This window comes from Hibiscus syriacus, unplaced genomic scaffold (assembly GCF_006381635.1).
Source record: "Hibiscus syriacus cultivar Baekdansim isolate YM2019G1 unplaced genomic scaffold, ASM638163v2 tig00004041_pilon, whole genome shotgun sequence".
Taxonomy (NCBI): Eukaryota; Viridiplantae; Streptophyta; class Magnoliopsida; order Malvales; family Malvaceae; genus Hibiscus; species Hibiscus syriacus.
Window position 1 is genome coordinate 116,065 of NW_024061995.1, and position 24,143 is coordinate 140,207.

General features: G+C 32.0%; 3 protein-coding genes across 4 annotated transcripts; 2 read left to right on the forward strand and 1 right to left on the reverse strand.

Annotated features, from left to right (window-relative positions):
• Positions 1-6,503: 6,503 nt before the first annotated feature.
• Positions 6,504-8,761, forward strand: LOC120187661 (F-box protein At2g41170-like). Its single transcript, XM_039191330.1, has 5 exons — positions 6,504-7,165; positions 7,249-7,328; positions 7,450-7,622; positions 7,802-7,876; positions 8,346-8,761. The coding sequence occupies exons 1-5, from the start codon at positions 6,695-6,697 to the stop codon at positions 8,528-8,530; spliced, it is 984 nt and encodes a 327-aa protein (XP_039047261.1). The 5' UTR covers positions 6,504-6,694; the 3' UTR covers positions 8,531-8,761.
• Positions 8,762-12,252: 3,491 nt separating this feature from the next.
• LOC120187671 (transcription factor bHLH106-like) lies at positions 12,253-13,595 on the reverse strand. Its single transcript, XM_039191336.1, has 2 exons — positions 13,279-13,595; positions 12,253-12,808 (listed from the first exon to the last, which is right to left on the reverse strand). Exons 1-2 carry the CDS (start codon positions 13,549-13,551, stop codon positions 12,386-12,388), a joined length of 696 nt encoding a protein of 231 aa, XP_039047267.1. The 5' UTR covers positions 13,552-13,595; the 3' UTR covers positions 12,253-12,385.
• A 6,957-nt stretch (positions 13,596-20,552) lies between these two features.
• LOC120187681 (hydroxymethylglutaryl-CoA lyase, mitochondrial-like) lies at positions 20,553-23,640 on the forward strand. Of its 2 annotated transcripts, XM_039191348.1 has the most exons (9): positions 20,553-20,647; positions 20,875-20,927; positions 21,162-21,349; positions 21,451-21,630; positions 21,804-21,884; positions 21,966-22,129; positions 22,217-22,353; positions 22,723-22,838; positions 23,341-23,640. In XM_039191348.1, exons 3-9 carry the CDS (start codon positions 21,188-21,190, stop codon positions 23,584-23,586), a joined length of 1,086 nt encoding a protein of 361 aa, XP_039047279.1. In that variant the 5' UTR covers positions 20,553-20,647; positions 20,875-20,927; positions 21,162-21,187; the 3' UTR covers positions 23,587-23,640. The 2 variants fall into 2 exon arrangements, with proteins under 2 accessions (XP_039047279.1, XP_039047275.1); XM_039191344.1 differs by lacking the exon at positions 20,875-20,927 and having other exon boundaries at positions 23,341-23,586.
• Positions 23,641-24,143: the final 503 nt, after the last annotated feature.

Below are 24,143 nucleotides of genomic sequence, written 5' to 3' on the forward strand. Positions count from 1 at the left end.
AATATTTTAATTGTATTATCTTAAACCCTAAACTTAGCCTCCTAAACTCAAACTATAAACCCTTAATTTTAAACTCTATCTTAAAATCCTAAAAATGGTAAATGTTTTAAATATTGAGGCAATTAAACAATTTCAATAGTTAGATTGATGCGAAAATATAACATGGACGAAAATGATAAATTAAGTCTACTATAGAAATAGATGTAACCCTGAAATATTCTTTTAACCACATATATCGCTCGATAAATTTATAAATCATATATTATTTAAATATGAAAATTCAGATTAATTTTGGGTTACTCCATTTTTGTTGCTGAACTTTAATACGGTCCATGGCATGGCATGGGAAATCCTATGCAAGTTGAAGACATTGGGAGCATCAACATGTGGTTGATGTGAGTAACAAGGCAAACTGGATGGTAAAGAAGAAGTCACCATTTACTTTCGGCAAATTAATAATTAATAATCTATTCAAATAACAACAACAATAACAATAATTAATGCTTTGATTCAATCGATCCAAGTACTCCCCAAAAACATATAGGTCTAATTGCGTAGAAGATCCATGTTCTATGCCTCCTGATAAATTTTCTCCTTGGATTATAATTTTACTATCTTTTTAGTCCTCCTAACTTTTTGAAATGTGTTTTTTCCCCTAATGTCAACTTATTTTTATGGATTAAGTGCTCATTTTGCTCCTATAATAGACCTAATTTATCATTTTTGTTCCTATGGTATTTACGCATCAATTTATCCCTCGAAAAACCCTAAACCCTAACTTAAAACCGTAAATCCTAAATATAAACCTAACTTAACACCCTAAACCCTAACATAAAATCCTAAATAATAGTAAATATTTAAAACATGGATGAGGTTAAGCAACTTCATGGGTTAAATTTATACGAAAAATACTACATGAACAAAAATGAAAATCATCCTTAAACCTATTTTATTAATTTTATTAAATAGTTTGACATGATTTAATCTTAAAAATGTGGTGATACGTAGAATTAGAGAAATATTATATATAGTATATATCAATTTAGTCTTTTTTAAAAATGCAAATAATTTATCTAATTGTATAGAAAAATGTCAAGTGTATATATCATATCATCATATGCCTTTTAATTATTAATAACCAATTTATTTAATGGAACGAGACATTAAAATTGTTAAGCAAAGTTAGAGATATGAATTTTAGAGTTGAGAATGATTTTGAACATATATTATTTTATAATCGGCTCAGACTATTGAACAAAGGGGTAAAGTATACAAATGGTCTCTCTACTATAGGGTATTGTCTTTTTAAGTATCTCGACTATTAAAAACTATAAAATAATCCTTTAACTATAGACTATTTCTTTGTTGAGTCCCTCGACCATTAAAAGTTACAAAATAGTAACTCACTATTCATTATGTTCCAAACTCGTCATTTTTATTAAAAATTTGGCGGTATTCTGAGCTAAACATTAACTCGCTAACTCTGATAGGATAAAATATGATCTTAAAATCTCAAACAACTATCATATCCAGTCATCATGTTAACATCCAGTTTAGACAACCACTAATTTTTTTTTTATGAAAAATGATGAGTTTAGAATATAATGAATAATCGAGTGATCATTTTGTAACTTTTAATAATTAAGAAACTTAACAAAACAATAGTCTATAATTAAATGATCATTTTGTAATTTTTATTAGTCGAGGGGCTTAATAAACACTACCTATAGTCGAGGTAACTGTACTTTACCCTAAACAAAATTGGATGTCGTGATCTAAAATATTTTCAACAGAAAAAAATTAAGCATTGACGATGTTGAGAGAGATTGGTGGGGAAGTTAGGCCAACAAAAAGCAGGGGTTGGCTTTTATTATGGTATTTCTCACAAATCAACATCCCTCATAATATTCATTCGTTGCACCCTGTCAAACGGATAACTATCATTTTCTTCGCTAAGCGGTTGTTTGATTTTGGGAATGTGGGATTTTCATGGAAATGTAATATATATTCTTCCGTTTGGTTGGTCGGAAATCTCATTTCTGGTAATATTTTATTACTAATAATGGATTTTTTGGTATATTACCGGGAATATCATTACCCCTTCCCTTAGGTATTGTTAGATTACCGGCGTTTTGGACTAAAATACCCTTAATTTTTTTTTTCAAAAATATCCTTCTTCTATCATTGAATAATAAAAATTCTACGAAGGTTAAATTATAAATTTATCCTTAAACTATTTTAAATTGGCAAAAAAGTCTATAAATAAAATTTTATATGAAGTTCAGGGGTTAAAATAAAATTTTACCCTTTCATTAAACCTTTTTATATTTTCAATTTTGTAAAAAAAGTTATATAAATTTTATGAATTTAATTTTTTTAAAGAAAATATATAAATATTTTCCAACTTGTTAAAAAATAAATATATAATAAGGATAATTTGGTCAAATATATATTCCAATAATATTTTATTCCTTTAACCAAACACGATAATCTTACATTCCTACTAAACCAACCAAACACAAAATACAACATTCTCAGTAATCTTATTCCCTGGTAATCTTTTATTCCCACTGGTAATCTTACATTCTGTAAACCAAACGCACCCTAAGAGTTAACGGGTACAATTCACTTTGGAGCCACTTCTATCACCAAATACCTTTTTTAGGATATAGTATACAAATGGTCCCTGACTATAGGATACTACTTTATTTAGTCCCTTGATTATTAAAAGTTATAAAATGTCCATCCAACTATATAAAGTTTCTTTGTTGAGTCACTTGACTATTAAAAGTTACAAAATGATCACCTAACCATTAATTATGTTTCAAAATCGTCATTTTTTGCTAAAATTTTGACAACAATCAGATTTGTACATTAACCTACTGAATAAGATATGATAAAATATGATCTCATAATCTCAAATGGCTATCATATCTCAGTCAACATGTTAATGTCTAACTAAAACGTCTGTTAAACTTTTAATGGAAAAGGACGAGTTTGGAACATAATGAATAGTTGAGTGACCATTTTATAACTTTTGATACTCAAGGGACTCAACAAAGCAACTACCTATAGTTGGGGGACCATTTGTGTACTTTACCCTTTTTTATTTGTATGCGGTGATTATAAGATAATATTTGCTCATAATTTTTATAAATTTTTGATAGCGTACATACATCCAAAAGACACGGTTACTCGAACCTATGATCTCAAAAGAAAATAATACTCTCTTTTACCACTGAAACAACTTCTTTGTTCCAATCACATCCTCGCCAACTACAAACCAATTTTGTCGACACAAGGTCAAGGTCTACAAGAATAATAATTATTGTATAGGATTTGATATTTTTTTTATTGAGAGTTGATGATTAATTTTTTTAATAATTAAGTATTCAAATGATCATTCGACTATATGGTGTTATTTTGTCGAGTTCCATTACTATTAAAAGTTACAAAATGGTCCTCTTACTATAGGATGTTATTTTTTAGTCCCTCGACTATTACAAGTTATAAAATAGTCATCCGACTATTCATGATGTTTCAAATTCGTCATTTTCCGTTACAAATTGACGGTAGTCTAAGTTGGATATTAATCTATATTTGAGATATGATAAAATCTGATCTAGAATATCAAACGAATATCATATCTCAGACAACAAATTAACATACATCTCAAACTGCCATTAATGTTTTAACAAAAAAAAGGACGAGATTGAAACATAATGAATAGTCGGATGACAATTTTGTAACTTTTAACAGTCAAGGGACTCAAAAAGGCAACATACTATAGTAGGGTGATTATTTTGTAACTTTTAATAGTCAGGGGACTCAACAAAATAATACCCTATAATCGATGGACCATTTGTATACTTTACCCTAAAAAGTATACATATCAATGGGATTTTCTTTAATCTATAAAAGTTATACATGTCAATGAAGATTCCTATTAAATAAAACCTATATGAAATATTATTAGTTTAACAATTATATTATCAAAATCTAAAGATTTGGGTAAGCTTATATCTTGCCTCCAACGGATACGAAAATTTATGCCAGGCGAACTTAATAAATTATATCAAAAGTTTTAGAGGGTACGGAGTTATAAAATTTTAGGGTGTACGGAATTAAATAATCAATAGAAAATACAAAGGAAAAAACTAAAATATAAGAGAATTTAAAAATTCTAAAAGGTACGACCGTACCCTAACACCCCTCGATCCATCCCTACTTACATAACCCTTCACTAAATGGTATTTAACACCATTTGGCAACCTAATTTTCAACTAATTTGGATCCCATTATGAGCCTACCAATTTTAAAAAATCTCATTCCTAGGTTTTGGACATGTCACCTCACAAAATCTTACAAAAACTTTTCCCTAGATTTTATTCCTACACTATTTTATTATATTTTAAAATATATTATTTATTCATCTACCAATCAAAACTTGCCACGTGTCCTCCATGTTACGAAGGTTCGGTTAACCTTCTTTCAATTCCATGTGATTGGAACCGGAGATCTAATACATTGTATTTGGACGGTTATGATAATTTAGCTTCCAAGTGGTTGAACTTATAATTTATTACAAAAAGAAGCAATTAAATTACAATTTTCTATTAGTTACAATGTTACATTTCTTTTAGTCAAGTATGGTAAAACATTCCAAATAAATATCGAGTTCGAGCGGTTGCGACTGTAAGACGTATGCGTGTTATTATTAATAGATTCGAGAGATCCTAGTTCGTGAAAAATGAGATTTTTAAGGCATAATAACAAAATAGCCCCCCAAGGTTCCATTTTGGAGTAAAATGTCCCTTGGTTAGATGAAAATTGTTAATTGACTAACCACCAATGTTTCATACGGACGTGATAAGTCCACGTGTGATGCCACTTCAACAAAAAAAATAGAGTATATTATAATTATAATTAATTACACATACACTTATAAAAATATATATAAAATAGTTTAAAAATATTTTTTTAATAATGTGACATTATACGTGGACTACCCGCTACATCAATAGGAAGCATTGATCGCTACATCAATTAACGATTTTCATCCACTCGTGAGACATTTTGTTATAAAATAAAACGTTGGGGCTAAAATTTTCTAAAGATCATGAATGTAACCAATAATCTAAATTTTATCTACTCTAATCATTAAGATTAGACCTACAGTCCATTGAAGAAAAGATTATGAATGTGACCCATAGTCTAAAATTTCCACAAATTGTGCATTTATTATAATATATAGTTTTTTTATCTTAAATTTCAAAGGCATCATCCAACGAACCAAATTAGTTCCTAAAACCCAACTACCAAGTTAGATGGCGGCTATGGTGTTCACACTCAACCTATGTGTCACATTTATTTAGTTATTTTTTATTATTTAATTTTCACTTTATGTTTTTAGAGGTCCACCTTGTTTTGCACTTTGACAAATCCGTCCACTTTGCTTCTCTTTCATTTTCTTTTCCTTTCTTTTCTTTTCTTTTCTTTTCTTTGTCAATAACACAAAAACTTCAGCACCACGTTTTAACCAAACGAATTAATAGGTCATTTAATTTCTAGCTTAACGATATTAAGGATTTCTTGCACTTTTGATAAAATAGTGTAATTTTAGAAAAGTTTTAGGGTAAACTATGCTTTTAGTACCTAAACTAGCAGTTTCGGTTTATTTTAGCACCTAAACTTTTAATTTTTTCAAAACCTTATATAACGTTTAGTTTTTGTTATGTTTTAGTACCGCACTATTAAAAATTAATGGGCGAGTTGATGGGACATAGCTTTGGAGGACGGACGACCAATCTGAATGGTAGACCACGAGAGAATGACAAGTCGATCAATATAATCCAATTTCAGACCCATTAAACAGTTGATGATAGAGATTGAAGGATGAAAATGTCGAAGAGTATATCATCTATTTGGGAAGACTGAGATATTTTCTGTGAAATGGAGGTCGAAATGACATTCAGGGGTCAAAAAGGTGCTGGCTGAAAAGTTTGGGCTTCATCGGCCAATGGATGCTACGGTTGGCGACTATAGACACGACGATTAATTTTTAAAGACAGTATACTAAAATGAAACAAAAACTAAATGTTAGATATGATTTTGAAAAAATGAAAGTTTTGGTACTAAAATGAATCAAAATTGATAGTTTAGGTACTAAATGTGGAATTCACCCAAAATTCTATTCACGGTGATTTTTGTTAATAGTTTGAGTGATATGGTTTGATTAGTGGTTAAATTATGTTTTAGGATCCCTGATAGTTTATGATATTTCTTTTATTTTTTATTTTTAATAATGTATTTAATCTTTTTAAATATTTAATAATTTAATTTTAGTATTTTGTAACTCATGTGTTCTCCCAAAATATAAGGGACCAAAAACATAATTTAACCACTAATGAAACCAAAATGTAAACACACACCAAACCGACATGAGAAGAACAATATAAATACCCCTGCTCTAATATCATCTCTATTTTGCATAATTTCTTCTTCTTCGTTGATTCTTTCTTTTGACAAAAAAAAAATCCAAAAATGTTTCTGTTACTTATATCATGTTTCTCAGTCATTGTCTTCAAGCACCCATCAAAGGATCCTTCACTGTAAATTGAGATTGTTTCCGCCATTGTTCCACAAGGGAAAGCTCGGATTCATCAGTTTCCTTCAGATCGCCCCATTGAAGAAGATGAAGTCGAAGTTCGGGTCGTTTGAGAATCAAAAGGAAGACGACAATACGACGTCGTTGCTGGACTTGCCGGAGCTGACACTCGAATGCATCCTGGACCGCCTTTCGCCGGCCGGCCTATGCGCCATGGCCGGAGTTTGCTCCTCGTTAAGGGACCGTTGTACGAGCGACCATCTTTGGGAGAAACATATGAAGCGAAAATGGGGTAGAGTGATTGGGGATTCAGCTTACAGGGAATGGCAATGGCATATTGCTTCGAAAATGAGACCCAGAAATCTCTTGGATCGAAGTAACCAAAAGGGTTTAATCGATTCGATTTCGAGAATCTGCCCTTTTCTCTCTAAACCCAGAGCTGAAAATGGTGAGATTCAGCTCAAGAAGAGTGATTTGCCGGTTAATTCGATCATGGCTTGGTATCTGTCTCTTGAAACCGGCGAATTCTGGTTCCCAGCACAAGTTTATAACCGAGAGGTAACTTTTAACAATCGTTAAATGTTGCTGATGAGTGATGAACGCGATGATTTTAGTTAAATGATTGTTTTTTTTTTTTGCAGAATGGACATGCTGGGTTTATGTTATCTTGTTATGATGCCAACCTTAGCTATGATTCCAAGACCGATACCTTTCAGGCAAGGTAATTTGATTTGATTATGGCATAATCGCCGGCAACCGCAATAAATCACGACTCGAAAATGCGACGGCGATCGTGAATTTGAATCCTGGGCTTGATTTTGACATTGGTAATCTGTTTTTAGGTACTCGCCTCACGGACGGCAGACGGCGGAGGAGAACATATCGTGGGATAGGCTGAGGGCGCCGCCCGTCGATACTTGTTCATATGATCTTCACATTTCTGATTCGTTAGTTGATCTAAGACCTGGTGATCATATTGAGATTCAATGGAGAAAGACCAAAGAATTCCCCTATGGTGAGGTTTTCCCGATAGCTATTCGGGGTACTCGGTAGTCATATTGAGTCTCGATTGTTCTAAAGTCGAGTCGGATTGGATCGTATGTGTTCTCGGCTCACGAGACTCGAACCCGAAACTTTAATTCTTTCACTTACTAGAAACAATATGGTAATCAATGTGAGCTTGATTTCTTGCAGGGTGGTGGTATGGTGTTGTTGGTCACATGGATTCGTGTGATGGAAATGAGAACCATTGCCGTTGTCAATATACAGGTAAGGGAAAAATCACTTGATCTGCCTTGCATGTATACTCATCGAGATCATGGTCTAGGGATCGGAGAAAGATTATCGATTCCGGGATTCAGCCTCGGACTTTATTCATATTTTAAAACATGATTATATGAACTAATCGAGCTGTGCTTTAAACTCAACTAGACTGTTTTCATTGCTAACCGAGGCTCTATAGCGATGTTACGATCATTGTTTTCCGGTTTTCGCCTTATTGCACCATTGATGTTGTCGAAATCATCAGCAACCTCGATGAACATTCTCTTGTTAGCATGCCATAGTCTTTTTAGGTGCAAAAGATGTCAAATTGGTGTTTAGCTATGGCCTGTGTGTCGAGTACGAGTGTTAAACATGAGTACTTCAAGAAAAAAACCGAGAGGACCGAGCAATATAGCCGGCATTGTATGCTTTAACCATGAGTTTCAAAGTAACAGCATTGTGTTTGTCGACACAGATACGGTGACGCTAGAGTTCAAGCAGTACCCGGCAAGCTCGAGATGGCGGAAAACGGCGATAAATAGGAAAGATCATAGAGAAGTAGGCAATGAAGTTGATGGATTTTATGGTGGAATTAGAAAGCTTTACAAAGAAGAGATCTCTAAGTGGAAACGTCTTTGGCCTAAACAAGCCTTGGAATAGAAAACATTTGTGTCATTGCCGCCATTTTTCGTTTTTTCGGTCCGAGACCCCGGTGTCCGGTAGTCGCAAAGACCCCGACTAAGTTCGGAGTTGAGTCGAGTTCGGATTCCGACTTAGGGAAAACTCTTTTGGGACAACTTGTTTAGGGTATTGAACTCGTTATCTCTCGATCCAGCTAGAGTTGGTCATTGCCAATATATAAATTATAAAAAGCAATTTTCCAGGCCAAAATAGTCTGAATTCTCTATACTCGATTTTTATTTAAATAAATCTGATCCGACCCGACATAGTCTAAAATCCCGACTTATGAACAAATATAATCATAAGACATATCAATGTGAGTAAATAAAATTCAGTTCGATTAAAAATGATTTGAATTCGAATTCGAATATGTAAAGTCCACTATTAGTAATGTAGTAAGAATTAGAAATGTTTGCTAGTGGACCAACATTAGGCCCGTAAATGAACCGAACGAGCATGGATGAGGGCATGCTCATGTTAGTTTGTTTAGTTTTAATCGAACAAACGAACTAACACAAACAACTAAGTGAACGAAATTTCTTGTTTGTGTTCGTTCGTTAAGAAATTTAGCTTGTTCATGTTCGTTCGTTAAAATGATAAATGAACGAACATAAAAGTAATTGGGTGAACATAAAATCTTGTTCATATTCGCCTGTTTAATAAATAAATGAACTTCCCGCTAAATGTTTCACGAACGATTCGTTAAACGTTCGGTTCGTTCGGCTTAACCAACATCATACTAATTGTCTCGTATGCACTTTACTCTCCTAATGGACTGAAATTTAGACAATGGAATTACCCATTGGATGGAAAGGGGGCCCTTAGGGGTCTGTTTGGGAAGTGACTAAAATTTGGGCCCAATTAAAATCAATTCATCTTCTTGAAGCCCAATTGAAGCTTATCCCTAAAAGAATTAGGGATTTTCATTCAACTCGAATCTAAAGGGTTCATATCTAATTATATAGGATCAAGATTTTTTTTTCTATAGAATTTAAAATCATACCAGGTTTATAATAAATATAATATATTAAGATATATATTATATTTTCATTTTTGGGTCAAGTCAAGTATTTTTCATTCTAAACCCGACCCTGATTCAATCTAAACCCAATCATTTATTAAAAAAATAATTTAGGATCAAGTCAGAACCGGGTCAAATGTACAATCTTAATACTATATTTTTTCTCTATATATTTAGAAATAATTACTAAAATATTTATCTCTCTATATTTTTCAAATAAATATTTATTTTATCGCATAAAATGAGAAAATTTTTATAATTGTTAGAATTGGATGTAGATTTTTATCTTAAAAATTATATCAAGCTTTGAATCGAATGAAACCTTCCTTACTTAGAATCAAATCAAATTTCGAATGAATAATAGTTATTCGATCTCAGAATCTTAAAAGTAAACAATATTCTTTTTTGTAAATTAATCATTGTTATTCAATCTATTAATCGAGTAATTTAAATCGAATTTTACAAAAACTCATTATAAAGATAAATCTTTCAACCCATTTTACTCTATACACAAACGTTAAAATTTAAATTATTAACTTTACTTAACAAATTTAATATTTCATCTTACTAGACTATATAATTATTAATAAAATAACATTCTTTTTAACTATCGACACGACTCAATAAGTTTAAAATCGGATCTAATGTGGATACAAAACGATGTAAGAAAAGGGCACATACTTTGAGGAAAGAGGTGGGGGATGGAAGCAATGATTCCTTGGGGGGAATAAGAAGCAGAGACGACAGGGGGAGACAAAGACGAGCTGAGATTGCACGTCTTCCCGACATTATTCACTTTGTTTTTCCTTTTGTCTCCCTTTCTTCTTCCTGCCCTAGAAATTTGTGAAGAAATTTGTGAACGAAAATCTCTTTTTTCTTCTCATACACCGACCATCATTTGTTACTTTCTTCTTGTCAGCCTACCCTTTATTCACGCCTCTCCTCTTCATTTTCCATTTTATTTAAGGTAAAATATCAAAAATAGACCCCCAATATTTATTAAATTCCATTTTTTAAGAGCATCTTGACCATTAACGTTTTACTTCTAGAAAAAATTTCCTTCCATAGATGAAAATCATTAGTTAACACACAATTAACATTCTAAAATATGAGTATTTTTTAATCTAAAATGAAATGTTGAGGGCTAAAATGCCTCGAAAATAAAATATTAAGAGACAAAGTGATTATTTTATCAAATGTTAAGGGTCTTTTTATCCTAAAATAAAACGATAGAACCAAAATGCTCTAAAATAGAATAAAAAGTAAAATGATCATTTTGATAAAGTGGGGACTAATTTTGACATTATACCTTTATTAAACTCAAATTAAGTTAAATTATTACCATAGATCATCTAAAAATTATTGTCATCCCTTTTTATTTATTTCTTATTTTTTTTATTTACAATAACATAGACAATATATTAATAAATATAAAAATAATTGATAAAATAAACCATATTAAAATATCACGTGGAGCAATTGTTTTTTCTAAGATGCTTACAAGTAAAAATCTGTTTTAAAACTCTAAATCGTTTAACAATAACGCTTAAATACCTTACAATCTCTAGTGCTTGAATCCCGAGACCTACAAGAATAACAACCATTCACCATACTATCACACAACTCTAACACTGCCCATTACTTCATTTTTTTATCGTGCTTATTCATTATCGGCATCGACCTGAATCTGATATGTGTTAATAGATAATTTAACCATCAATGATCTCTATTTCACAAGGATATATCTGTTGACTCGAATAAACCTTTGAAGTAAATTTCTTTTAAATTTTTTGATTCGAGTTGGACCGACTCGAATAATTACTTTTCGTTTTTTTGAATAAAATATTAGTTTTTTTTTCTTTCCAAATTGGGTGTTAAAAAAAATAAATGGTGAGGGAGGGAAGAAGCATTACCCTCTACGTGATAAACATATACGTAATAGACAAAATACGTGATCTTCGCAAACTCATCGAAACTCACACAAACGACTGCTTTTTACAAACAAAACGACACCAACCAATTACTTTCACATATATATAATTTCAGATGATTGGATTTGATTCTTGCTACCCCTTTTCAACTGCAGCTTCTCATGTCTAAATCTCATAAATTCATATGTCTCTTATATTTGTATGGGTAAATTAACGCTCAGTACTTGAACTATCAGTTTTGATCTGTTTTAGTACTTAAACTTTAAATTTTTCAAAACCATATTTAATGTTTAGTTTTTTTTTTGTTTTATTTTAGTACCAATCATTAAAAACTTTAGTTTTTGTTTCGTTTATTGCACCACTCAAAATTTTTAAGCTATGTTTTTGAAATCTAATATCTCGTCTTACTAGATCAATCGATTCATTTTAGTACATAAACTTTCAATCTTTTTAAAACTATATCTAAAGTTTAGTTTTATTTCATTTTAACATCTAAATTGTTTAGTTTTACATCTTTTATGATAATTCGTTCAACGTTCTTAAAAAAATATATAAAACTAAAAGTATTAGGGGTAAGTGAATAATCTAAAAGTATTAGGGGTAAGTGAATCCTAACCTTTATTGCGTTTATCTAAAAACAGAGGTAAAATGAATTCAAAACCACAAATTTACCATTTATATAACAATTCCACATCACACACAGAGTTCTTTGTCCCATATCTTCTTGGTTTCATAAAAAAAAAGATAAACCCTAAGCTCACCAATCACCATACAATCAAGATGCATGTAAAACCCTAGAAACAAAGATAAGCTCACTCTTAAAAAGCAAAAGGTTGAAGATGAAATTTTTAAACAATGGCCATGGATAAATAGATAAGGCCACTACACCATCATTTTATGATCCAACACTCGCCTCCTTTTCGACCTATCGCTCGGATTCGAACGTTCGAGCAAAGATTTCAGCGCGTTTTGCAAGAACTGGACCGATTCGATGCTGTGATCCTTGTCGGCGGCGACGATCAGGACGTTGCGTATACGTCCCCCGAGCGTCGCCATCTCGGCCTTAAGGGTCTTCAAGTGGAGGGAGTTTAGGATGTCGATTAGTTCCGGCAGGAGATCGGATCGATCCTCGCAGCAAAACGAGGCCTTGAAGATCAATCTCCCGTCGTCGGAATAATCACACGAGAGCACGGTGATTTCGTCGGTCTCGGACGGTAAATTATCGAGCTCGGCCGTCTCGAGAGCTTGTTCTTTTAGTTCCTTCACTCGTTGGACCACCTTCGCTAGAAGTGAAGCCTTGTCTGTCTGAAGAAAACAAATCGAACCAAAAAGCTTATTCACTTTGAGTCAAAAGTCATGATGATGAATTAGGGTTTACACGTGATTAAAAGAGATAATTCTAATAATTGAATCGATTAAATCATCTAATTTTTTAATATAAATTAATTTAGGTTATCGGATAATTCGATTATTGTTATTTTTCAAAGGATTAAAACACTGAAACGACTACAAATAATTGTGTTAGGAAAAAGTCGAGTCATTTAGCAATTCGTGGGCCGTGGTCAAAAGAAATCCATCCCCTACTGTTATTTTTTCCCGAGAAACAAACAGTCAACAAGCTACAGCAACAAGAAAGAGAAAGAAAAAGAATTCAACGTTCAACAATGCACATCCAAACAAGACTTAAGCCAATCATAATCTAAATTCAAAACCCATTTTTCTAAAAGCTTCAAATTACTTAAATGAAATACTATATATATATATATGTATATTACCTTTGAATTACAAGGGAGAAGAGTTCTAAGCCTGTTGAGATGAGAATTAATCCTCTCCCTCCTCCTTTTCTCAGCCTCCTTATGGTTCTTCAAGGCGGCAAGAGCTCTATCCTGCGGCGTCGTTTCACTGGTAACACCGGACATCTCCAAAGGGTAGTACGTGGAGGAACTAGAGAAGCTTTGCATAGCCGGAAAACCCGAACTGGTCGGAAACCCTCCGACGACGCCGTTCTGGGCGAGAAACCGGTAGAGCTCGAAATTCTCCGGTTGCATGCTTTTTTTTTCTCGAATGAAAGTGGTGATGGGTGTTTTTGTTCGACTAAAGAGTGGTTGTTTTCCCCTAAGTTGGAGGTGAAATCAAAATGTTTTCGAAAACGATGCTTTCGGTGGGATTTTTGTCCTTAGGGTTTATAATATATTTATAATCATCTCTCAACAAAAAGTAGCTTTTTATATTATTTAAAATAAATAATTATTAAAAGTTTGTTAATTTTTCACGAGTTATCTGATTTTGAGACTCTTGTTTTTATTTATTTATTATTATTTTTTAATAATTCAATATGATTATAAAGTAAAATCTCTTATAAAAAAAATTAGCTAGTTCTTAAAACGTACAATATATAGTTATATATCTTACGGATACAAAAATTTAAACTCGAATTCTCTAAAAATAACATTATTCTTTTTTACTGTTGAGATATCTCTTAATCAATTAAATATTTGAATATCTTTAAGGATAAATTACGTGTTTATTTCGTTTTTGTTTTATTTTAGTTAGTTTTAGTACCTAAACTTTTATTTTTTTTTTCAAAACCATGCCCAAAGTTTAATTTTTGTTTAATTTTAGTATCTCGTTCAAAATTTAACGTTAAGTTTTGAAAAAAATATAAAAGTTTAGGTACTAAAATAGATCAAAATCGATAGTTTATGTACTAGACACATTAAGTTTTTAATGGCAAAATACTTAAAATGAAATGAAAACTAAACGTTAGGTATGATTTTGAAAAAAAAATAAAAGTTTAGGTATTAAAACAGACCATAATTAATCATTTAGATACTAAATACGTAATTTACCCTATTTTTAAAAGACTTGCAAGAATAATTTTAATTTTTATTCATCAATATATTGTATTATAGTTTGGTCAAATTGCCCAAATAATATGGTGAAACAAAAATTCTCATGTAATGATCACCTTATTTTATTTTTCTTAAATAGGGTGCTCTGTACAGTGTTACATGAAAATCGCATGAATCATTTGATGTCTTCATAAAGATACACAAAAGATTTTACGTCTTCTCCCAAAATACATACATGTCTGCAAGTTAGTAACGCTGCAATAGAGACATTATCTAAATAAAGAAATTCCAGTGTTTTTTAGAAGACGTCAAATAATTCAAACATCTTTCTTAATATATATACAATAATAATAACTCTAGATAAAAAAAAATTCCATCCATTTATGAGAAAATCTTTTTTGTTTCAATTACATTATATAAAGAAATTTTCCCTCTATCCTCGTACAATTTGGTTAGGATGATATCAGTTGCGGATAGTATTTTAAACTCATATAATTGTCTTGGTGATTAAAGGGAGTGTGAATAGTTGTGGTTACCGTGTGTGATGTTAATGGTTTAGAAAGATTATGAAGATACCAATATTGTAAAATTTTGGATGCTTGACAAACGAGGTTAGTTTAAATGATAAGTAGCTTGATATCGCTTAAGCAATGTCTCAAGTTCGAGTCATTGTGTATATAGAAAATCCCCGCTGGGAGACTCGCCCACCAAATTTAGGTGTGCGGCTCGGGCCGATCCAGATTAATCAATGTGAAACCTTGAAACTAAAGGACAACAAAAAAATTGGATGCTTGCGTTTAAATTTAAAGTTAAAATTAAATTTAAAAAGACGATTACGCGTGAGGAATATTAAACATGTTACGATGTTTGAAGTAAGTATTATATATAAATATATATATTATATCATTTTTTTAAAGAAAACAAAATGTAATATAGGTAAATGGAATAAAATGTAATATAGGTAAATGGAATAAAATGTAATAATAATAGTAGTAGTAATTACAATAAATAGTGATACTACATGCAGAAATAAATAAAAAAAGTGACATAAAATAAATAAATAGGTAAATAAATAATGCTAAGAGATTAAATACGCAAATTAATAAACATGCTAGTAAAATTAAATAAATAAAAGAAGATTCAATTGTAAAAGAAAATAAATTAAAATAGTTAAAAGTGTGATTATTATGTAATAAGGACTAAATCCAATTAATTATAAGAAGCATAGGGCCGAAAATAAAATTTACCCAAAAACTATGTCTAAACCTAATATCTCATGTTATTAAACTAATGGGAAATTCGATCACAACTTTAATTATTAATATAGATAAAGATAATAATTGAAAATATTTTTAAATTAATATTTAAAAAACCTTATTTAAATATAACTCCATCCAAATTGAACAAAACTAAATTAAGCTTTTCTATGTTCATACTGATTTTGGGAAGAAAAAAATAGGTAATCCCAAGCTTCAACCCTATCTTTTTTTTACGGGTAGTTACTTTGTACGACAACCTTAATATACGTTTAAATAAAGATTCTATCGGAAATGTTAATATTTTTTTAACATTTTCGATAGATCGCTATTTAAAACATTATTTTTTTTATCGGAGATGTTAATTTCACTACCTAATTTCCGGTAGAAAAAATAACATTTTAGGTAGTGCCTAATATTAACATTTCCGGTAGAAAAAAATAATGTTTTAGGTTACGTCTTACCGGAAATGTTAAACATTTTAGATAACGCCCAATATGAACATTTCCGGTGGAAAAAATAATGTTTTAGGTAACGTTTTATTAAAAATGTTAAAAAATATTAACAGTTCTAATAACGAATTTCCTTAACCGTATTTAAAGATGATGTACCTTAGACATCCTTTTTGACTAACTAAATGTGAATCAAAGAGAAATATTTGTATCTTTTGATACATTCATCATGGCCAGCCGAAAGTAAATATGTCATGATTCATATTAAAAATGAAATATTAATTAATTAAGAAATCAAATTTCAATAATTATAAAAATAAATAAATAAATTTTGAACCCATCAAACGACTTAAATTATTAAAGAAAATGTTATTCTCTCTTAAGACCGTGATTTCAAATAACTATGTTGCATGATGTACGTAAATCATCAATAATTAATTTTTTTGAATAAATATTATTTTAATATTCATATTATTTGTGACGTTTGAATATATTTGTTTTCTACCATTGATGAGAAGCACTAGATAAAGTAGACATGTAACATCAAGAGTTAATAAATAGTATACATTAAAGTACATGCATAATAATTAGGGAACTAATAATGATTTCAAGCAATAATCACCTTGAATGTGCTTTTTGTTATGATTTTAAAAAATTATCGGATAAGGTTAATTAGGGTTTGTTTGATAATTTGATATTTTATTGATAATATTGTCACCTAAAAATTAATATTTTTAATAATTTTGATATCATAATTCATAAGTGTATTTGATAATCTAAAATTAGGATTATACGTTAGATTTTTTTTTTAAAAAAAAAGTATGGACAATATTAAATAGATAAAAGACATTATCACCTAATGAAGAACATTTTCTATTTTATTTTTGTTTCTTTTAGTTATGATATTCCTTTAAATTTCACATTTATGGAATAATCTGATTGTATTTAGTATTTAATTTAAGGTTAAACTACACGTTTAGTGTCTAAATTATCAATTTTGATTTGTTTTAGTACTTAAACTTCATTTTTTAAAATCATACATAGCGTTAAGTTTTTGTTTCATTTTACAACCTTGACATAAAAACTTAACGAAAGGGTTGACGTGATAATTTTTAATTTTAAAATTTTATATTATTATTTAATCTTACCCAGAAATCAATGAAAAGCTCCGTTGGTCATCACATCTATAGTCGTTGGTAGTCGCATTTGTTGGCCAATAAAGTCAAAACTTTTTAGCTTGCACATTTTCGACTCGCTGAACGCGATTCCCACCTTCGTTTTCACGAGGAAATGCCTCAATCTCCCAAAATCGACCATGAACACTTCGATTTCTTCATCCTCCAATCTCCATGGTCTATTATCTGATGGGCCTGAAACTGTATTATGTTAGTTAACTCGCAATTCTCTCATAACCTACCGTTTGAATTTGTCATCCTTTGATGGATTCTTTTTGTTTTTTTTTCTTTCCTTTATTTTTTTATTTTTTGGGTTTTTGTTTCTTTTGTTCTTCAACTCTTCATTATCGTCATTCTCGAGCTATTGTCGACCTTTACGAATGCAAAATATCAAGAAGTCTTCATTTTCTCTTCTCTATTCTGGTTGTTGGCTTCCTCTCTTCTTCATTACGCTTGTGTGCGTTTGGTTATGGTTTTAGTGATATTAGGGTTGTGTTGATTAATATAAATAATAATTTAAAATTAAAAATAATTAAAAAATGCCACTTCAACTTGTTCAACAAGTTTTTAACAGGGAGGAACCAAATTGAAATAAAAATTAAAAGTTAGATATGAGTTTTTTTAAAATGAAAGTTTAAGTACTAGAACAGATCAATACTAATAGTTTATATACTAAACGCGTTGTTTATCCTTAATTTTTAGTAAAATATGGTATATATTTATAACTTAGTTTTAAAATACTTTTTAACATTTGATTTTTTTAATTTATCAAAAAATAAAAAAAATATGAGTTGATTCTAATTACAATTATTAAACATATAGTATTATTTATGATTGTGCATTTAAACTTCTTAAAAATATATAAATTAAGTTTGGGCATAACCACTATTTTCTCTTTAATTGTACTTCATTTTTTTCTTTTGCTGGCCCAACACAAAGCTGTTACGGCCCTTCCACTCCATCATATTATTTTCACCCAATTTTTTTTGAATTAATTAATGATATCCGATCTATTCACCAACTAATTTAAATCGGGTATTATAGAGTCGAGGGCGACCGTCCCAACTAAATTTTCTCCATCCGTAAACGCTTGGATTTAAACTTCTGACATTGCTTAAGCAATCTAGTATGTAATATACACTTTATGTGTAATATTGAGTTAAATTAGTGTTACGTTTAAAATATAAAAGTCGGTTTAAATTTTCTACTTTTAGAAACGTATTACATCAACAAATCCCGAAACGGCAGCGCCGGCGTGATGGTGATCCGCTCGATGAACAAAACCCTCCGCCCCTTCTGGTCTCCACGTTAATATGGAGATAGACAATTCCCACTTCCCCCCCCCCCGGCCTCTTTTCGAGACATGGTTTCGGGCAATCATAATGATCCACCCCCTGAAGAGCTCCTCTCCCTGGATGATGACGATGACATCGAACTATTGGATACCGATATTCAGGTTGGTGAAACTGCTGTCATCCCGTTTATCAATTTCTCGGATCGCGTTTATAACTTTGGTGGTCAAGTTCCTTGGGCGCCGTATAGGATATAATCCCCTTCAAAATCGGATCTTATCCCTATGGAAACCTGTTCACCCCATAAAGCTGATTGATATAGAGAACGATTACTTTCTGGTGAAGTTTGCAGCCCGTAGTGACTTCCTTCATGCCCTAGCTGATGGCCCCTGGGTGATTTTCGGCCATGACCTCACGGTTGAGCCGTGGTCTGATGACTTTGTCCCTTCCCAATCCCATCCCAGCCGTATAATGGCATGGGTGGGGCTGCCCGGTCTTCCGATAACATGGTATAAGCGAAGCATGATTCAAGCGATTGGTGAACGCATTGGATCAGTCTTGAAGATTGATTATCAGACGGACAGTGGCCGAAGGGGGCGATTCGCCCGTATGGCCATTAACATTAACCTGAAGAAGCCTCTTGTCTCGAAAATCGAAATTTGTGTGCGTACACAAATTAATATTTAAAACATTGACTCAATCAAATAATGTAAATAAAGATTTGATCCACAAATTATATCTCAAATAGTATTGGGACCAAATTTTATCATATTCGAGCGAACATGTTAATGTCCAGCTTAGACGGTAATAAATTTTTTAACGAAAAATGATTAATTTAGAACATATAAATAGTCAGGTGATTTTTTATAACTTTTAATAGTTAAAGACTCAACAAAGCAACACTTGATAACCAGAAAATCATTTTGTAACTTTTAATAATCCAATACTTAATAAAACAAGTAGATAATACCTTATAGTCAATGAATCATTTATATACTTTGCCTTTTAAAATGGAAATAGTAATTTAAGGATGTATTATGTAATTGACTCTAAAAATAAGATAAACTATGCATTTAGTACCTAAACTATCAATTTTGGTTCGTTTTAGTACATAAACTTTCAATTTTTCAAATCCATAATTAACGTTTCATTTCATTTTAGTATCCAGCTGTTAAAAACTTAACGCGTTTAGTACCTTAACTATCTGTTTTGGTCGATTTTAGTACTGAAACTATTTTTTTCCAAAGCATAACGTTAAGTTTTTGACGAGGTACTAAAATGAATAAAAAACTAAATGTTAGGTATGATTTTGAAAGAAAAAAATTGAAAGTTTAGGTACTGAAACGAATCAAAACTAATAGTTTAATTACTAAACATGTAATTTATCTAAAAATAATATCACATTTAGGGAGGGGCATGGGTCGGATTTTCATTCCACCCGACCCGACTCGAAAATTATAAATTATCCACTCGAATCGAAAAATATACACCTTCCACCCGACTCTTTTTTTTAGATAAAATATGAATCTTACCTGACCCGACCCGACCCGAAATAATATATTTATTAAAAATAAAAAAATGGTTGTCCTTTGTTCCCATATGTAATGGGGGTAAAGGGGAGATAAGATAGTAGGCTGCCCCCAACACCAGATTAAGAGCAGCTTCCGTAGAAGACCTCCGAATTATGAAAAGCCCTCCGTGGGACTCGATCCCACGACCTCAAGATTAAGAACCTCAATGTTATTTTTATTCAATAAAAATATAGATTTAATTGAAATAAAATTATAAATAGAGGGGCATTATTATAATTATCCCTAAATATATAAGATAAAATTATAATTTTTTGGGATGAATATTTTTCACATTAAACCTGAACTCGATCCGACCCGAATCGAACATAACTTTAAATTATTTTTACCCAAACTAGAATACTGTTTAAAAATATCAGATCCCATCAGATTAAAGCCCGTTGGGTTTGGGTCTGATGCCCATCCCTTAATTCACATTCATTAATAACGTATAAAGGTCGAAACGGCAATTCATCGTCTCTTCCACCAAACTCCATTATCCCTGTCAGACGAAAGACCCGTGCCGGGAACTACAACGATCAGTTAAAGGTATGGCTTTTAATCTGATTCAAATGCCTTATTCACAAGTATACGATCTGGGCATGTTAGTTCTGCTACCTGTTCTTCATTTTAGCTTCGTTTGAATCACTTGGTGGGTCAAAAAAAGTGTAGTTTAAACCTATAAATACTGCAACTTAATTCATTACAAACCTTTGTTTTTGACAATTGTGGGTTGTGATTTATTTAATTATATCATCTTTGCATGTTTTGAACAGATCTCTTTGAATGATGTTTGGGTTCGGATTCGAATATTTACATGCCATTGAAGGTTTGATCACTTTTGTATACTTTGAAATAGATGCTAATTGAAACAATCATTTCTAGATGCAAATGAGAAAGGCAAATAGTTTGTTTAATTTTCAAAGATCAAACTCACACTCAAAAAGAGATGTTCGATTTTCGTTTAATTTTCTAATCCATTCTCTAATTCGAACCTGCTGCTGCTGAGATGGGATCCATCCATTTGAAAATTTCTTTCATTTTGCCCCTACAACTTATTCAGGTGTGTAGGTATTTGCTTGGAAAATAATGATTGTAACGATGGTGGTGAGGCGACTCGGTAAGATATCGCGGCTGATGGGAAACAGAGCATCTACATTACTTACTAGTAATGGAAATTATAGTCCCATAAATAGGCAGAGCACGTCTTCGACCTATCGTTACAGCTCCGATTGCAATCCCACAAATAAGGTCAATTGAAACTTTTGTTTTGTTTGTTGTTTCTACTTTGGTTTTGTCTTTTGTTTGTTACTACTTATTCTACATATTCTGCAATATAAACTACACTCCAGGTCTTGAGAAATCTTCCGCCGTATGTAAAGATAGTGGAGGTTGGGCCGAGGGATGGATTGCAAAATGAGAAGGAGATTGTACTGACCACCGTAAAGGTTCAGTTAATAAAAATGCTGGTTTCTTCGGGATTGAGTGTCGTCGAGGCCACGAGTTTTGTATCACCAAAATGGGTTCCACAGGTCAGTGTGCCTTTGTGCAAGGCAATCAACGTTTGTGCAATTAACGGTTTGATTTGGTTGTAGAATTGCTTATATCCTCTTGGTTAACGGTTCTTCAATTTGCTCTGTTTTTCGTTCAATATATGATGTTAGTAATCATCTATAGCTCATACTAATTCATAATTCAACTACAGCTGGCAGATGCAAAGGATGTAATGGATGCGATTCGGAATATTCAAGGAGCCCGATTTCCAGTGTTGACTCCCAACCTTAAAGTAAGCTATCTATAATGGAGAATAACATTTCTGTTTAAAAAAATGTACAAATATGTTGATAACATAAAACACTTTCTTTAGGGTTTTGAAGATGCTGTTTCGGCTGGAGCCAAGGAAGTGGCCATCTTCGCCTCAGCTTCCGAGTCTTTTTCCAAGTCGAACATAAATTGCAGCATCGAAGATAGTCTTTCCCGTTTTAGAGATGTCACTTCTGCTGCCAAAGAGCTCTCAGTTCCAGTTCAAGGGTATGTTTTATGAACAACGAAGGAGTGACTAACCATACCATTGTGATTTAGTAATATGAATGCCTTAGCACTTTCTGATCTTCTCAGATACATATCATGTGTCGTTGGTTGCCCGGTTGAAGGAATGGTGCCTCCATCAAAAGTAGCGTACGTAGCTAAACAGCTCTTTGATATGGGTTGCTCCGAAATTTCCCTTGGCGATACAATTGGTGTCGGCACGCCTGGTAAGTTTTGAGTTACTTTCTGCTAGTAAGTCTACTGTTCTTACATACACCATTTATAGCCGGAGATTAGTTGGAGACGCATATCGATATGGATATATTGGTTCTGGTCGTAGGACAAGTTTGGATAGTAAATGTAGAGATGCTTTTTATTTCTATATTATCCGAATTGACGTGTGAGATCGCTCTTCTCATTCGGAAGACTTTTGGAACTTTACGATTGTGCCGAATGGCTCTTTAACTCGATCTTATTTTATCCTCCCTAAAATCGTAAACTCTTAAACGTTTTTTGCATCTATGTGCAATTATTTAATAGCTGTTCAGTTTTGACTTAGATGTGGCCTCTCTTCTTTTGTTTTGTCTTTGGTGCAGGTACTGTCATTCCAATGCTCGAAAATGTTATGAATGTTGTCCCGCTCGACAAGCTCGCGGTCCATTTTCATGACACTTACGGGCAAGCTCTTTCTAATATTTTGGCATCGCTCCAAGTAAGCACTCCTTGTTTTCCTTCTTTTCGGATTAAGCGATGGACATGAAGGATTTGTTGGTTTTAAGTAGACTGAACCTACAATGCATCGGTGTAACGTATATCCTTGTGTTATTTAACGGTGAACCTTATGTCTCTTTTAGCATGCAGCTCTACCCGATGCATCAAATCGATTTTTTCGTTCGTAAATAGATGAAACTGTTCTGTTATTGATTGTTCCGTGCAACCCAGATTCGGCATTTGTTTCTGGTTTTAGATATGAGCAAAACATTCTAATTCTAGCAGGTGCATCTCGATAGCTTCTCTTTTGCTTCATTCATTTTCCCGTTTTCCCTCGGCTGAAAATGATCGAAAGTTGCATGTCTGTCCTAGTTGTACCAGTTCAACATCATTGAACGATAACACATTTTTTATCGCTCCATCTCGTAACCCGAAACGAAAAATCTCCGGAGATGTTCATGAGCATTTCGAGTTTTGCTTAGTTATTCTTATTCTCTTTGCAGATGGGGATCAGCACCGTGGATTCATCAGTTTCTGGCCTAGGAGGTTGTCCGTATGCTAAGGGTGCATCGGGAAATGTTGCCACCGAGGATGTTGTCTACATGCTCAACGGAATCGGAATACAAACAAACGTCGATATCGAAAAGCTCATGTTGGCCGGGGAGTTTATATGCAAGCATTTGAAGCAGCCACCGAGTTCGAAGACGGCAGTTGCATGGAGTAGTAAGAAGGCTAACTCCAAGCTTTAAGGTAGATTGTATTTACTCCCCTGTTTTCATTGTGTAGATATTTACAATATAATGCAAAGCATATATATAAGAGATTTCGATATCTTAAGCAAAGTCTCGGGTTCGAATCTCGAGATAAAAGCAACATTTGAAAAAACTTTGTTTCTGCTTTAAGATTCGTCCTAATTCAACTCTGGATATAATCGAGATTCATGTAACTATCGAGATCGAGTGGTTTCGGACAAAAAAGCTTTTTAGTTTAATGTTTTACAATAAAAGAATCAAGGGTAAATTATGCATTTACTACTTAAATTATCATTTTTGTCCGTTTTAGTAGCTACTCTTTCAATTTTTTCAAACTTAATGTTAAATTTTGAACATGGTACTAAAATTAAAAAAAAAAACTAAAATTTTTAATGACATATATTAAAATAAAATAAAAACTAAACTTTAGGTATTATTTTGAAAAAATTAAAAATTTAAATACTAAAATGTATAGGGTAGATACTAAAGGTGTAATTTGCATAAGAATCAGAGCACGTGATAAATGATAATTTTGTTAAACAAAAGTCAAATCG

Excerpts from the sequence above, each read along its gene's own strand:
- LOC120187671 (XM_039191336.1), bottom strand. The coding sequence starts at position 13,551 with ATGCAACCGGAGAATTTCGAGCTCTACCGGTTTCTCGCCCAGAACGGC. Across the intron at positions 12,809-13,278 it reads TTCTCCCTTGTAATTCAAAG|ACAGACAAGGCTTCACTTCT; the intron begins GTAATATACATA and ends TGTTTTCTTCAG.
- LOC120187681 (XM_039191348.1), top strand. The coding sequence starts at position 21,188 with ATGATTGTAACGATGGTGGTGAGGCGACTCGGTAAGATATCGCGGCTG. Across the intron at positions 22,130-22,216 it reads CTCTCAGTTCCAGTTCAAGG|ATACATATCATGTGTCGTTG; the intron begins GTATGTTTTATG and ends TGATCTTCTCAG. Across the intron at positions 22,839-23,340 it reads ATATTTTGGCATCGCTCCAA|ATGGGGATCAGCACCGTGGA; the intron begins GTAAGCACTCCT and ends TTCTCTTTGCAG.
- LOC120187661 (XM_039191330.1), top strand. The coding sequence starts at position 6,695 with ATGAAGTCGAAGTTCGGGTCGTTTGAGAATCAAAAGGAAGACGACAAT. Across the intron at positions 7,166-7,248 it reads CACAAGTTTATAACCGAGAG|AATGGACATGCTGGGTTTAT; the intron begins GTAACTTTTAAC and ends TTTTTTTTGCAG. Across the intron at positions 7,877-8,345 it reads TTGCCGTTGTCAATATACAG|ATACGGTGACGCTAGAGTTC; the intron begins GTAAGGGAAAAA and ends TTGTCGACACAG.